Source organism: Pecten maximus, chromosome 6, assembly GCF_902652985.1.
Source record: "Pecten maximus chromosome 6, xPecMax1.1, whole genome shotgun sequence".
Lineage (NCBI taxonomy): Eukaryota > Metazoa > Mollusca > Bivalvia > Pectinida > Pectinidae > Pecten > Pecten maximus.
Genome location: NC_047020.1, coordinates 12,015,550 through 12,032,253, shown reverse-complemented (window position 1 = coordinate 12,032,253; position 16,704 = coordinate 12,015,550). Strand labels below are relative to the sequence as shown.

At 34.4% G+C, this 16,704-nt stretch overlaps 1 protein-coding gene across 1 annotated transcript; it reads left to right on the top strand.

Annotated features, from left to right (window-relative positions):
- The first annotated feature begins 1,577 nt into the window (after nt 1-1,577).
- On the top strand, nt 1,578-6,807 carry LOC117328979. Its single transcript, XM_033886630.1, has 3 exons — nt 1,578-1,658; nt 4,950-5,081; nt 6,528-6,807. The coding sequence occupies exons 1-3, from the start codon at nt 1,607-1,609 to the stop codon at nt 6,647-6,649; spliced, it is 306 nt and encodes a 101-aa protein (XP_033742521.1). The 5' UTR covers nt 1,578-1,606; the 3' UTR covers nt 6,650-6,807.
- Nucleotides 6,808-16,704: the final 9,897 nt, after the last annotated feature.

The window sequence follows — 16,704 nt, the reverse complement described above, 5'->3', positions numbered from 1 at the left end:
TCTGACCCTGCTTTTGACTTCCCCCACTCATGATCTGCAATGGCTTTCCGCCAGAGAACCTGTCAAGAAAACATCAAGTTTAACTTTCATTTATAGTACTTCCTTAACCTTTTACTTAATATATTGGGACATCATTTAACTTGAATCTAAAACAAGTAAAAGATATAAGGATATTGTGTGATGATACATTTTTTTTACTGAAAATACAGTAAAACCTCACATAACAAACCACCTCACAATTACGACCACCCCGATATTACAGGGTTTTTTTCTGTCCCGCTATTTTCTCCTATATGTATTTGTATTGGTCCCTTCAGTATTAAAACCACTCTGCTATTCCGTATTACGACCACTTCTGACAGTCCCAAAGACCACAAACAAAATTTTATGTAATAAACTTATAAATTTCAGCTTTAATTTTTTCTGACAGACAGGCCTAGTCTCTTTTAACACACACTATATTAGTGTATACTATGTCAATTTTTTTATTGTGTGCTATGTTAGTATATAAGTACATTACACTTTGATAGTGTTTTAATTTATTCTTTAGCCTCTCTTGTGAGAGTTACAAGAGTCCATTATTAAACTATTACTTTAGTATTAATATGAAACTGTGATATAACTATAATTTAAATTTGTTACAATTGATGCATGTACTGTGATCATGTTGACTTTACTTATGTTTTTCGCAAGAATAGCACTACAGTGCTAATATTGGCTTGTATAATATGCGACGTTAAATGAAATTTCTTAACTCTTGACTCTTGACTAATTAACGTTAACTGGCCCCGTAATTGCGACTGGTAGCCTGTGGTCAAACTAACCGTAGAGAGGTTTCACGGTATATCAAATGCTAGGTATGTTCTATCATATAAACAATACAGACATTTAATTCAAACTTTAAGTTGACCATTTATTTCATAAATGTCTTTTGTAGGTGAAATTAATGATTGTTTTTAAATGCTTACTGCACAATAATCACTGAATTTTAACAGGAAATGTTATATTGTCTTATTGGTGATCTGTTAAATGTTAATATATATCCAGGTGAGAGAAGATAAAATAAAGTTCCAGTTCAGAAAACGTTTCGGAGAAATCCCCATATGATGACACTATGGCCCTCTATAAAGCACACAAGTCAGTTATCACTCTTTCAATGTGTGTGTAAAGCTACACGTCCCACATGCTGTACATTCTCTTTTGTATCCCCTGTTTTCAAATTCTACCAACTGCAGAAAATGGACATGTAAGTTAAAAAGGTATTTATCACAAACTGTTTTTCAAAATAAAAATACATTGTATAATTTACAATTAAGATACGCTAAACTTTTAAGTCCAATAATTAAGTAGTTCATTCTAAAATAAAATGTAACTATGCCTTTTGGTCAATGCAAAAATGTAAAACTGTATCATATCATTGAAGACTAAAATCCGTCTTCCTTAATGTTTATTTTCCTTTTCTCTGCGTGCTCACGGCAAGTGTCTTTTTCAAATAACAAAAAATGTAGGCATGCCAATTAGACCTCTTTGCTAAGGGAAGATAACTGTGGTTAATCACTTCTAATTAATTTCCGGGTTCATTCTTTACGAACGGTGGGCGATAAGAATGGAAAAAAGGCTCCTTTCTCTCCTTGTCTTGTGTATCTTCTTCGTCATTGGTAAGTAGATCTATATGGAATCTTCCATAATTCACACATACTCGCACATAATAGATCTTTGTTTTATCTGATGTGCATACAGTATCTGAGATGTGTGTAAGTCTTGGGCTAGCTCGATCATGAGTAATCAGAAGACCCCCTGGTTGAGTAATCAGGTAGACCTAATACACCTATATAAGAAACCCATTTTATATGTATTATTACGCCTCATACAATTCAATATCAAGCTCAAGTCAATGGTATTCATGTGCAATAGGAAAGAGTCATGAAAAATAACCTGCCCTTACTGGGGCTCGAACTGGCAATCTTTCGCTCTCGTCATACACTAGACTAAAAGGAATGTCCCGCTAGTCTGAGCTAGTTAAGAGACTTTATCACCTTATACCCTTCAGGTTAAACATGTATGAGAAAGAGGATTAAATCTCTATTTTGTAAGTAGCCATGACGATGGTGCCAGGGCCAGGGGAAATTCCGGCAATTTTGTAAGGTTATCAAAAAGTTATCAGCTGTCCATATGAATTGGTTTTATTATTTCTGAAATTGTGATTTGCCATAGATGATCAGGTGATATATAATGTATACTCTCTACTCTTACTCTATACATTTCAGTAGATTACATAATATATACTCCCTACTCTTACTGTCAACATTACAGTTGATCAGGTGGTATATATACTCCCTACTTTTACTGTATACATATCAGGAGATCAGGTGATATATATACTCCCTACTCTTACGGGTATACATTACAGTAGATCAGATGATATATATTTCTTAATCTTACTGTATACATTTCAGTAGATCAAGTAATATATACTCTCTACTCTTACTGAAAACATTCTAGTAGATCAGGTGATATAAACTATAACTGTATACATTTCAGTAGCTCCCTACTCTTACTGTAAACATTTCAGTAGCTGCCTACTCTTACTGTAGAAATGTCAATACATAGATGATATGAAATCCCTACTCTTACTGTATACATATCAGGAGATAGTATATACTCCCTACTCTTATTGTTAACATTTCAGTAGATCAAGTAATGTATATTCCCTAATCTTACTTTATATTCCCTACTCTTACGGTATACATTTCAGTAGATCAGGTGATATATACTCCCTAATCTTACTTTATACATTTCAATAGATCAAGTAATATATACTCCCTACTCTTACTGTAGACATTTCTGTAGACAGATGATATAAAACCCCTACTCTTACTGAATACATTTCAATAGATCAGGTGATATATACTCCCTACTGTTACTGTAGACATTTCAGTAGATCAGGTGATATAATCTATTACTGTATACATTTCAGTAGCTCCCTACTCTTACTGTAAACATTTCAGTAGCTGTCTACTCTTGCTGTAGAAATTTCAGTAGACAGATGATATAAAATCCCTACTCTTACAGAATACCTTTCAGTAGATCTGGTGATGTATACTCCCTACTCTTACTGTATACATTTGAGTAGATCATGGGATATATACTCCCTACTCTTATTGTTAACATTTCAGTAGATCAGATAATATATATTCCCTACTCTTACGGTATACATTTCAGTAGATCAGGTGATATATACTCCTTAATCTTACTGTATACATTTCAGTAGATCTGGTGATGTATACTCCCTACTCTTACTGTATACATTTCAGTAGATCATGTGATATTTACTCCCTACTCTTACTGTTAAAATTTCAGTAGATCAAGTGATATATACTCCCTATTCTTACTGTTAACATTTCCGTATATCAGGTGATATATACACTTCCTACTATTACTGTTAACATTTCAGTAGATCAAGGGATATATACACTTCCTACTATTACTGTTAACATTACAGTAGATCAGGTGCTATATACTCCAAAATCTTACTGTTAACATTTCAGTAGATCAGATAATATATATTCCCTACTCTTACGATATACATTTCAGTAGATCAGGTGATATATACTCCTTAATCTTACTGTATACATTACAGTAGGTCAGGTGATATATACTCCCCACTCATACTGTATACATTTCAGTAGATCAAGGGATATATACCCCCTACTCTTACTGTTGACATTACAGTTGATCATGTGATATATACTCCCTACTCTTACTATATACATTTCAGTAGATCAAGGGATATATACCCCCTACTCTTACTGTTGACATTACAGTAGATCAGGTGATATATACTCCCTACTGTTACTGTTAACATTTCAGTTGATCATGTGATATATACTCCCTACTCTTACTGTTGACATTACAGTAGATCAGGTAATATATACTCCCTACTCTTACTGTTAACATTTCAGTAGATCAAGGGATATATACCCCCTACTCTTACTGTTAACATTTCAGTTGATCATGTGATATATACTCCCTACTCTTATTGTTAACATTTCAGTAGATCAGATAATATATATTCCCTACTCTTACGGTATACATTTCAGTAGATCAGGTGATATATACTCCTTAATCTTATTGTTAACATTTCAGTAGATCAGATAATATATATTCCCTACTCTTACTGTATACATTTCAGTAGATCGGGTGATACATACTCCCTAGCGCGCTTCATTAAATTTGCCTTTGTCCAGTTGGCATTCATCAGCCCATAACTTCCCACTGAAAGTAGTTCAATGCTTAAATATACTCCCTACACTTACTGTTGACATTTCAGTAGATCAGGTGATATATACTCCCTAATCTTACTTTATACATTTCAATAGATCAAGTAATATATACTCCCTACTCTTACTGTTAACATTTCCGTAAATCATGTGATATATACTCCCTACACTTACTGTATACATTTCCGTAGATCAGGTGATATATACTGCCTACTCTTACTGTATACATATCAGTAAATCAGCTGATATATACTCCCTACTCTTACTGTTGACATTTCAGTAGATCAAGTAATGTATATTCCCTAATCTTACTTTATATTCCCTACTCTTACGGTATACATTTCAGTAGATCAGGTGATATATACTCCTTAATCTTACTGTATACATTTGAGTAGATCGGGTGATATATACTCCCTAGCGCGCATCATTAAATTTGCCTTTGTCCATTTCGCACTCATCATTCCATAACTTCCAACTGAAAGTATTTCAATGCTTAAATATACTCTCTACTCTTATTGTATACATTTCGGTAGCTCCCTACTCTTACTGTATACATTTAGTCAGTACTCTTGTAAACAGTTGACTCGCATCACTGTGTGGATTAACATATACATATGTCAACTTGTATTTACTTACATGTAATACATCACGCTGTTTTTGATATGACAGGTGAAGCAGCTATCAAGTGCTATAGCTGCGATTATCCTGATGTGAAATGTGGAGACAATTTTGCTTACACACCTTCTGATGCCATAGAGTGTGCGGGTAGCTGTGTAAAGCGTAGTGGGAAACGTTCTGATGGTAAATAGAAGATTGTAGTATTTGTCAACTCCAGTATAGGCCTGAAACTTCTCCTGTGACATACAATATGAGATATCAACATGATTGTAATCTGCTATTACATGGCTTTCTTGAACTGGGTATTTACATTGTAAAGAAAGTCATATAACAGATGATTTAAGTATTAAATCTGATTGAAATTACATTGGAATATGAATATTTGATACTTAATTTAGGATCAAATTCTTATTTTACTTTAAACAATGCACAAAAAGTCATACAAAAGATTGAATAGATGCAGTTCATTAGTGATATTGCCAATCTGTTAATGATATCACCACATTCAATAGGTGACATCACCACAACTGACATGTGACATTACCACAATCAATAGGTGACATCGCCACAATCAACAGGCGATATCACCACAATCAATTGGGAACACCACAATCAATTGGCAACATCACCACAATCAAAAGGTGACATCACTTCAATCAACAGGTGACATCACCACAATCAACAGGTGGCATCGCCATAATCAACAGGCGACATCACTACAATCAATCACAATAATATGGTTCCTGCATATTTTTGCTCATATTTTCTTGTACTTGAATATGTCCTTTTTTTCTTTTCTTTTTTTTTTGTATTTTTCCGAGATTGCTTAAGTGTTATGAGCTCAATGTTAAAATACCAAATGTGTTAAGTAACTTGCTGTATAAATAGTAAATTGAAGATATTTTTTCTCTGGGTTTTACGTAATTGTGTCCCACATTATATACTCCTATTCGGCATGTCAGGTTGGGGAAACACTGCACTATATTTACATTCTGTGTTGCATTGGCCTATATGTCGTTAGTAAACCAAATTGTATTCATGAGACTGTATACTACAATTTACAGTGATTCGGTCAGAGTAGGAATACAGCCCCAGGTGTTGCTGGTCAAAACAATGGCCGCCAGCTACTTTCGGCCTAGAGAGATTTCGAATGCTAGCATTTATAATCCACAACACAAAAAATAAAGCAACTTCACAAGTTATGAGAGTAATATTTTATAATTAAAACAAAATGTGGTCAATACAAAATAACTATAAGTACCGTTATTGATTTAAGATTTATCAAATTGTCAATGTCGTCACACTCACAGGGGGTCGTTTCCGAATTTTCAGAAATGTAAGACACGACAACATTAAAAGTCCTGGTTTCCGTTCGTGTATGTATATTGGGTTTTAGTTTTGTGGTTATTCACTGATGTTAAAGGCCTACTGTACCTTACAAAATCGAGCCCCTGTGAAACACTACACTGTATTAGGAAGTAAACAGACTATCGTACGACAAAATGATGCCCATAACACAAAATGCATTATCCCAATCCATCCAATCACACAAAAGAAGAATAGACAGATATGGTGTTAAATTTTGTAAACTGTTTCATGTTCCTAATCATTGTGTATGCTTATTTCCAAGCTCCTATGAGGTTTACAGGGGGTGCCATTCACAGACCGAGACATACTGCCATGATGCACAATACAATGGAATGTCGGTTACAGAATGCTTTTGTAATGAGGAGTATTGTAACTCAGGGTAGCAATATGAGAATATCTACAGGAAGTTTAATCATTGCTTTGATAACAGTTTTCTGTAACCTTTTATGATGCCGTGCACTTAACAAGGAATTTATGTGGATTTGGATTTTTTATGAGATCTTAGGTCACAGTTTCATCAACATTCCTTACCAGGGTAATTTAATATTTTCCATAGGAAAAGATTATTATAATTATGAAAAATTCTTATTAAGGAACTTTCTTTAAATTTTGTCAGTGTAGTTCATTCCTATTGAAAATTCTAAGTTAAGATATTGCCTTCAGTTAAGAAATATTGATGAAACTCGGGCCTTATATTTTACATTTTCTATTGTTCAAAATTAATAGCCGGTCATATTTTAAGCTGGTTATTCTGCTCAGTTTATGTGTTATTTGGTAATATCATACAAAGCCATAACTCAATGTAGAGGAAATCGCGGCAATCAAAAATTGATGGTTGTAATGTCATATGTAGTTGTCTCCCTTGATGACTGTGCAATTAATTCATGTTACTGTGTATAATTACAGACATTTATCAAGTTTCTTTTTGAGGAGTTGTATGGTATATATGTAATGTTTGACTTCATTAACTCATAATGATTTTGACTTATTAGATTATTAATGAACTTTTATTATTTAAGTAAATGTCATGTGTAATTAATAGTCCTGCTGGTTTCTTCGGTTTGTATTCTCTCAAATGGGTTGATTGTATTTTACATAAAACAGGGTTGTAAATTCTCTCCACATCTCCTCTTTCGTCCTTTCATTAATCTCATCTTGTTCTCCGGGGCCCTGTATACACTACATCATGAAGGGGTCACTCAAAAAAATAAAATTTTCACATTCTGAGTAGAGATCAAGACATTCTACTATGTCTAGTTGTCTAGTTGCATAGTGATGTTGTTTCAATAGAAATATACCATTTGTATAGCAGATATTAATCCCTAATAGCATTGGTTATACACCACGGGGACCTGGCCCAGACAATATACCATCCGTCATGATCATAAACCAATATTTAGACTGAACAGACATCCGACATAATTAATATGTTTTCACTCTTGTATACTTTGTTTCGACTTGAACTTATAACCACACAAAGACATGTTGGTTCAAAAAAATGATCGTATTTGCAAGATTTTTACAAACTACCAGCTATCTTCAAAAGTGAATAATAATTAGTTGTTGTTTCTCATTGATATAAAACCAGGGTTTCTAATATTGTCCTTTATACAGTATTTCCCTGTTTTCTGTGACTGGTCCTAAGGTCACATTGTCTTGTAATTGGTTGTGAATTGTATTGTTATTTCTAGAATCATACTGTATACAATTACAAATATCAAGCATCCCTTATTACTAATAAATATTATTGTATTTTAATGAGTGTTTGTGTTCTCGTTGATGTACAAGGTGCTTGTTATTCTGAAACAGCTGCCAAAAGATCAGCCTCCTCATCAGGTATAAAGATAGACAATCGACCATCGATGAATAACAATACGAACAGCCAGATGGTGGACCAAGTATCAAACTGACCATATTTTATCATTTTTATGCATATCATAATACAGGAGTTATTTGCTTAAAAAATCGCCCATGGCCAGCCTGTTTACTGTAGTGTGCTACCCTATATAGAACAGGTACAACAGTTATGATATCCTATGTGTACTGAGGGGCTAAAGAAACATTCGTGAAATCTCACAATAAATAGACACATTTTGCTTTTCTTAATTATTTTTAACTTACTCATGTCACATTTTTTATCAAGTCTGAGATATTTAAGTCATAAATACATTCCTTAGTTTACAAAAAGATGTGTATTTGAAAAATAATGTAGCCGGGTCAGTGCTACATTGAATTAAAACAGCAATGCTGGTATTTCCGTTAAAGCACTTTTATTTCTTATAACGAATAAGACCATACAATGAAACAAATACAACATATTAGAATAAGTACACATTCGATAAAAGCTAGAAACTAGTCCGTGAGTGATATACATGTACACTTCATGAGAGATATACTTTATCACATTAAATACAAATTTTCCATAATGGTTACCATTAATATAACGGCTTAAAATGCATACATATATCCTACTCTTTATGATAAATTACACAATTTATCAACTTAGTGAATACACATTATTTTTAAATTACGTAACGTACATATTAACAAAATACAATGTACATACCCTATCAATCCGACAGGGTTCTTAATGACAATAGCAATAATGCTGACCTGTCGTCTACATATTCAATTCTTCTGCAGAAAGAAATAGAACATCCCAAATAAGTAAATTCGTATAATACTATTAAAAACACTGCTTCGCTTCTCACAAGAACATAATGACGAACCACACCAAAAATACGTCTAATAAAGAAGGAATAATTTAGCTTTCTCAAACCGAAAAATACCTAATTCTGTAAAGGTTATTGATAGCATATAACTTTACATAATTTATAACTCTCATTACAATGTACTTATTTTACGATATTGCTGCACTTAATACCATGAAGAAAAAATGTTACAAGAAAGTAGAAATTAGACTAAAGAAGGATTACAAGAATCACAAAGGGAATTTAAGAGGAAAAACAAGCAAACCAATTGTAAAATAACGAATGAAGATTTCTACAATCACTTTAGAAAGTTATCCCCAGTAAGTGTGCGAAAAATGAAGAAGTTAAAGAGTTTTTACGGGAATATGATAAAAGTAATACCACAATATCGTACGAAGAATTGGACAGGAACATAACTAAAAGAAAGGTCAAAAGTGCAATAGATAATCTTATACATAACAAGGCATGTGGATTAGATGGTTTGCATAATGAATTTTTTATGATAGGTAAAGAATTTTTCATTCTATGTCTGACTGCTCTATTTAATCGTATTTTTGATTCAGGTAAATTTCATTCTTCGTGGAGTATTGGCACGTGTATTCCGGTCTTTAAAAAGAGGGACAGAGAGAACCCGGATGATTATCGTGGTATTACCTTAGTTAGTTGTCTTGGGGAAATATTCACTTCAGTGCTAAATGAAAGACTTGTCTTAGTTGATAGAATGTGTAATAAATTAACCGACGCGCAATTCGGATTCCGGAAAAGTCAGTCGATTGTAGACGCTATTTTTGCTTTGCAATGTTTGATCGATCGGACGCTCAGAAAAGGGAAACGGTTATATTGTTGTTTCATTGATTATAAAAAGGCTTTTGATTTTGTTAACAGACAGAATTTGTGGTTTAAATTAATTAAAGAGATTGAAGGGAAAATGCTGAATGCTATAAGAAGCCTTTATGATAACGTAAGATGTTGTGTGAAACATAATGGTTTATCTGAATTTTATTAGGTCAATTGTGGATTATTCCAAGGTGAAATTTTGTCACCAATACTTTTTACATTATATGTTAATGACTTAGAAATGAACTTTATAAATGATAATTATCCGTCAATAGAGATTAGAACCATAAATGTATTCTTACTCATGTATGCGGATGATATGGTTTTGATATCTGAGACGCCCGAAGATCTCCAAATCTTATTGAATTCTTCACAAGAGTATACCAAGAAATGGGTATTAACGGCGAATGTGGAGAAAACTAAAATTATCATTTTTAGAAATGGAGGATGCATTAGAAATAATGAGAAATGGTATTATAATCATGAAAAAATAGAGATAGTAAATGAATTAAATTACCTAGGTTTACTGTTGAATTATAATGGCAAATTCTTTAAGACTCAAAAACATATCTCAGAACAGGGAAAGAAAGCTTTATTCGCTATATTGAATGTATGTAAAAGTAATCATTTTAATATTGAAACCTGTTTAGCAGTCTTTGATACTTATGAGAGTAGTGTGTTGAACTGTGGGTGTGAAATATGGGGTTTCCATAAAGCAGCTGACATTGAAAAATTACGTATCAGTTTTTTGAAACGACTACTAGGTGTGAAGAAAAACAACAAATGCTATGGTTTATACTGAAATTGGGAGAGTTTCTTTATCAGTTGTTAGGAAAATTAAAATATCTAAGTACTTGATGAAGCTGAAAAATACTGATAATTGCATTTTAAAAGAATGTCTTATAGAGATGGAAGAAAACAGATAGATAGATAGATAGATAGATAGATAGATAGATAGATAGATAGATAGATAATCTTTATTTCCCCATTTCAATGAGATTACAAACAAATAGATATGGTGCAGTGAAATGAATTACATAGGTGATATATTATTGATACCGATATTAACAGTTCGTTGTTGATCTAGTTCATGTTTTAATTATCACTTATAATATTGCGTCAATTTTCAATTGCATTTTAGGTATCAATTTTGCAATGCATTTGATCATTTCCATCCATTCTTTTTTTTGATAGAGGCACCTCATCTGACCGTTTGCCAAGAATAAATTTTGTTTGCTCTATTTCACTCATCGCCGTGAATTTCAGGTAGTCGGTGACAGGGAGGAAATTCACAATTGACTCTAGAATCAAGTCTCTTTCAGCGAAGAGAATGTGGCATTCAATGAGGAAATGGACCACTATATCAGTTACCATTTTACCACATAGCTTACAGACGACGGGATAGACTTCCGAGACAAAGGACAGCTGTATTAGTTCTTTCAACAGCCAAGTTTCTCTAACACTAAGTTAAGATATTTTCCAAAAGGGATGTATATCTAGTTTGACATGAACACTGCTGAAAATACGCAAACCATCCTTTCCTGCCAATGATTCTCTCCATTCTTTTTCTTCATACGTCTGTAACACTCTTCTTATAAATTGTTTCCATGGACCTTTAGATGGAATGTCATCATCTGGATTGAATCCCTCTATATTATACTTTTCCAGTATCTTATGTACGTCCGGTATAAATCCTAATGAACGCTTGTTGTTGGTCAAATGTGTTGTCAATATTGTGTCGAAAATTTGTTTCCATAGCAAAACATCCTCTCCTGTACTGTTGAATTAATCTCACGAAGGCCTAATGAGGCTATGGTTACTGCGTTCGGAGAACGAGTGTCGAAACCTTGTATTCTACGTGCGGCTTTACGTTGGAATATTTCGATGTTATTTAACGAGTAGTTAGAAAAATTGCTCCACAATTCACAACCGAATAAGAGAGATGGCGGAATTATTCTTTTCCATATCGACACACATGTGACGGGGCTCATTCCGTTTTTGTGGACTCCAATTGAAATGAAGCTATTCAGTTTCTTTCTATCTTTATTAATGAATTCTCGTATAGCAAGATCGCTTTTGAGGTTTTCATTAAAGATGATTCTCGCGTATATTTTTGAATTTTCAATTGGAAGTTGTGCCTGGCCGAGCAATACTTTGCATTTTCCAACGTCTTTCCTTCTTCTTTCAGGACGAAAAAGCACAGCTGCACTTTTGGTGGAGTTGTAATTAAGCCTCCATTTACGCGAGTAATTGTATACAATATCAAGGAGCCGTTGCAACGTTCTGTTACATCCAGATATGACACAAGTATCATCCGCTAGTAGTATACAAGGAACATGTATGTTTTCAACCAATATACCGTTTTGTGACAAATCTAGTTCCTGTGCTAGACCGTCAATCATGACGAGAAACATCCAGGCAGATATGGTTCGGCCTTGACCGACGCCTTGTTTGACGTAGTAGGGTTCCGACATTTTCCCATCATATAGGCTAGTACCATGGCTTTCACATTTTGAAATGAATTATACAGGAGTCTCCATGTTTTAGAATTTATTCCAAGCTGGTAAAGTTTGAAGAAAAGACCTGCAATCCAAACACTATTAAAAGCTTTCTGGTTGTCCAAAAATGCTATACATACCGGAAAAGACGTCTCCATATAGTGAGATATACTTTCATGAAAGAATGAATCCTGCCGTGATACTACCACATCCCCGACGAAAACCTTGTTGGAATTGAGAAGGAAAACTGTTCATCTCTGAGAACAGAACTAACCGCCTTTTTTGAATTACCGACATTAGTGTTATATCCCTATAACTGTTTACGTCAAGCCCGTCTTTGTTATTTCCTTTATATAACGTTACAACTATCCCTAACTTGAAATGTTCTGGACAGATTTCACTTTGTATAATATTGTTATATATTTTTACAAGTAATTCCACAATAATATCAGACAGACTTTGAAGATGTTCGACAGATATCCTTGTCGTGACCAGCTGCTTTCCCTCTACTCATCAGCTTCTAATGAAACAAAATATCTTCTATTGTTATTGGTGTATCAAGGATCGTTTCAACGTTGTTAAATGTCTGTACGCGTAAATTGGCTACTTCTGATTCAATGCGATTTTTGAAATCTTCGTCATAATTATCCATGTTTGTTTGACTACTTACATGTTTATAGTGCTGGAACCATACATATCTCAATGTTTCGGGATCACGCACAATCTCACCATTAATACGTAGTTCGCTACATGACTCCTTTCGGGCGTTCTTTGAACGCATGACCTTGAAAAATGTTCCAGTGTCTAGTTCTGCGGCCACCATGAGGTCTTCATATTGTTTGTTGAGGTAGATTTATCTAGCCTTGTCCAGCTCTCTTCTGAAGACTCGTTTTGCATGTTTATAATCAGCAAAGGATGTATAACAGAAACCGCGCGGTCGTCCATGTGCGATCCATATAGCACGCTATTCTCGCATAGACTTGTGTGCCGATTTAACATTACCCTCTTTCCAATATGGTATCCAATACCACTTGAACATTTTATGTGGTAAGTACTCTTTCGCAGCTTTATTTATTTGTGAACAAAACCTTGTTAGAATCACGTCTATGTCCCGATATTCTGCTGAGATATCGTTATCAAGTAATTCGACTTCTCCTTGTACTAGGGAACGGAAAGTGTCTGGTTGGACCCGAGTAACTCGTTTCCAGTTAATGGCAAAGTTGTCTGATTGTTGTGGAATCGAGTCTGTTCTATAATGTGGAACAGTAAGTGTCAAACCAATAGGTAGATGGTCTGATGTATTTGCAGCACATTCATCTACTACCCCGCTTCTGTTAAGCATGTCCATTTTGTACTTTGGAAACAGAACGTGGTCGATGAAAGTTCTGTAAACTCCGTTTTTTGTAGTATATGTATAATCGAGCCCAAAAGACCATGCTTGGCTATTTACGGAACAGAGTTGACGTTGTTGTATAAATGATTGTAGTATGAGTCCCTTTTCATTTGCGGTTTCGTGGTTTTTCTGTCCAAAACCTTTATCGATATGAGCGTTGAAATCCCCAACTATAATTACAATGAGATGGAAGAAAACAATCATAGTTGGAGTGTACAGTTGAAACAGGAATTAAACAATTGTGGGATAGGTTATATATATAATTTGGAATTTGTAAAAAAAAATGATATTGAGTTATTCAAGATAGAAATAAAGGATATTTTCCGTCAGGAGTGTATAACCCTGATAAATAATTCACCTAAAGGAGATTTATATAAATATCTTATCACTTCCTCTTACTGTCAGTCATATTTGAATAAGCCATTAGACACTAACATACAGAGAAATGTAACTATGATTCGGTTATCTGCACATGACTTGAATATAGAAAGAGGAAGATACAGAGATTTAGATAGAAACCAGAGGATATGTACATTTTGCAATGATAATGATATTGAGGACGAATTTCACTGTTTGATAAAATGTAGTGTTTATGCAGATTTACGAGCAAAATGTCTTAAACCTTATTATGTAAAAAAAAATTCAAGTATTAACAAACGGATTCAATATGTTAAAAGCAAACAAAATTTGAAAGAAGTTTATAATCTTGGAAAATATATTGGTTTAGCTATGTACAGAAGAAGGTTGTTGTCAGCTAAGTCCATAATTTCAAACTCTCTCTCTCTCTCTCTCTCTCTCTCTCTCTCTAATACTATATCAATCATTAAGTTGGTATGAATGTATATGGTGTGCATGTGAATTAGTGAAATCTGATTGAAATCATAATTATGTACTATAGTGTATCAACAATAATCCAAGGGATTAGATATGATTTCAATTAGATTTACTGTTGTATGAAAAGTTAATGTGTTCGTGTATGTAAATATTGTATTATGTCTTATGTAATTGTGATGAGTTAAAAAACTCAAGCAAATAAAGAATCTGAATCAACCTACGAACACGCAGTCACGTGACAAGACATTAACATGACAATACAATACAAATGTACATATGTACAGGTAAAATATACTCAGGTGGACATGTGAACTGGACAAACAGGTTTGACGGCTACATGTATTAAAATAAATAGAGATACCTGTAATAAAATAGTTCTATAGTTCAAAATAATTAATACTTATATCACCACTCTGGTGATAAACAGAAAGTATACTTTATCTATCCTATATTTTATTTACTCACTGCCATAATAACTCCTGATGATAACGAACACACTGAATCGACTACAGACATTCATCTCTGTCATGACTTGGCATCAGAGTTGGGCACTTCAGTTGAGCTAGTAGATAAGGCAGTGGCTGCCAAAGTGCGTGGACTAGTGTCCCCAACAGGGGTCATGGAGACTGACCCACGACCTGCCGCTTGTACCATGTTGAATTTGTTAACAGTCTGTAGTAACATTCCGACACCCTGGGCGGGAATCCCCTGGCCGCCAGCAAGTTTCAGTCCAGGGGGAGGGGCTATTAAACGGGCATATATACAGCACTAGACTGACCCTTGCCCTTCTGTGACCCCTTGGCTTGGGCCTTGGTTGGGTTAGGTATGATCTATCCCGGGGCCAGTACTGTGGCCTGAGTGGCCTGGTTATCGGGGATCTGGGGCTGGGAGATGGGGATAGTTGCCTGGCCAGGCTTAAGTCCACCCTGCTGACCCAGAACAGTCCCCACCACTTGAATGTTCTGACCCTGCTTTGGACTTCCCCCACTCATGATCTGCAATGGCTTTCCGCCAGAAAAACCTGTCAAGAAAACAATGTACATTTTTTACTGAAATACAGTGAAACCTCACATAACGACCACCCCAATATTACGGGCTCTTTCTTTCTGTCCCGCTATTTTCTCCTATATGTCTTTGTATTGGTCCCTTCAGTATTACAACCAACCCGCTATTCCGTATAACGACCACTTCTGACATTTCCAAAGACCACTAATTAACGTTATTGGCCCGTAATTGCGACTGGTAGCCTGTGGTCAAACTTACCGTAGAGAGGTTTCACTGTATATCAAATGCCGGTTAGGTTCTATCATATAAACACTACAGACATTTAATTCAAACTTTAAGTTGACCATTTATTTCATAAATGTCTTTTGTAGGATGAAATTAATGATTGTTTTTAAATGCTTACTGTACAATAATCACTGAATTTTAACAGGAAAAAATATTTTGTTTTATTGGTCATCTGTTAAATGTTAATATGTATCCAGGTGAGAGAAGATAAAATAAAGTTCCAGTTTAAAAAAACGTTTCGGAGAAACCTCCATATGATGACACTATGGCCCTCTATAAAGCACACAAGTCAGTTATCACTCTTTCAATGTGTGTGCAAAGCTACACGTCCCACATAATGTACATTCTCTTTTTTGTCCCCTGCTTTCAAATTCTACCAGCTGCAGAAAATGGACATGGAAATTGAAGAGGTATTTATCACAAAATATTTTTTAAATAAAAATACATTGTATAATTTACAATTTAGATACACTAAACTTTTAACTCCAATAATTAAGTAGTTCACTCTCAAATAAAATGTAACTATGCCTATTGGTCAATGCAAACATGTAATTTGTAAAACTGTATCATATCATTTAAGACTTTGTCTCAAGATGGAGAATTGAGGTGTTGTCAAATTCTCACATCGGTTGTGAAACCACATCTCACATTTCTCACAGAATACACACATTCGTGTGCAATTCTTGCCACATTTTCCACAAGGATATGCCATCTCCTTTATTCAAAGTCCGTATCTGTGTATTCCCTTCCCAACGGGGAAATATTCGTATTGGTACAAATATTCCCTTGCCCAAGGGGAATTATTTATAGTAAAATTGTATTTCAGTATCCCTTGCCTACGGGGATCGTTTTAGTCTTGATTCAAACAGTCGTAC

Excerpts from the sequence above, each read along its gene's own strand:
- LOC117328979 (XM_033886630.1), top strand. The coding sequence starts at position 1,607 with ATGGAAAAAAGGCTCCTTTCTCTCCTTGTCTTGTGTATCTTCTTCGTC. Across the intron at positions 1,659-4,949 it reads GTGTATCTTCTTCGTCATTG|GTGAAGCAGCTATCAAGTGC; the intron begins GTAAGTAGATCT and ends TTGATATGACAG. Across the intron at positions 5,082-6,527 it reads TAGTGGGAAACGTTCTGATG|GCTCCTATGAGGTTTACAGG; the intron begins GTAAATAGAAGA and ends GCTTATTTCCAA.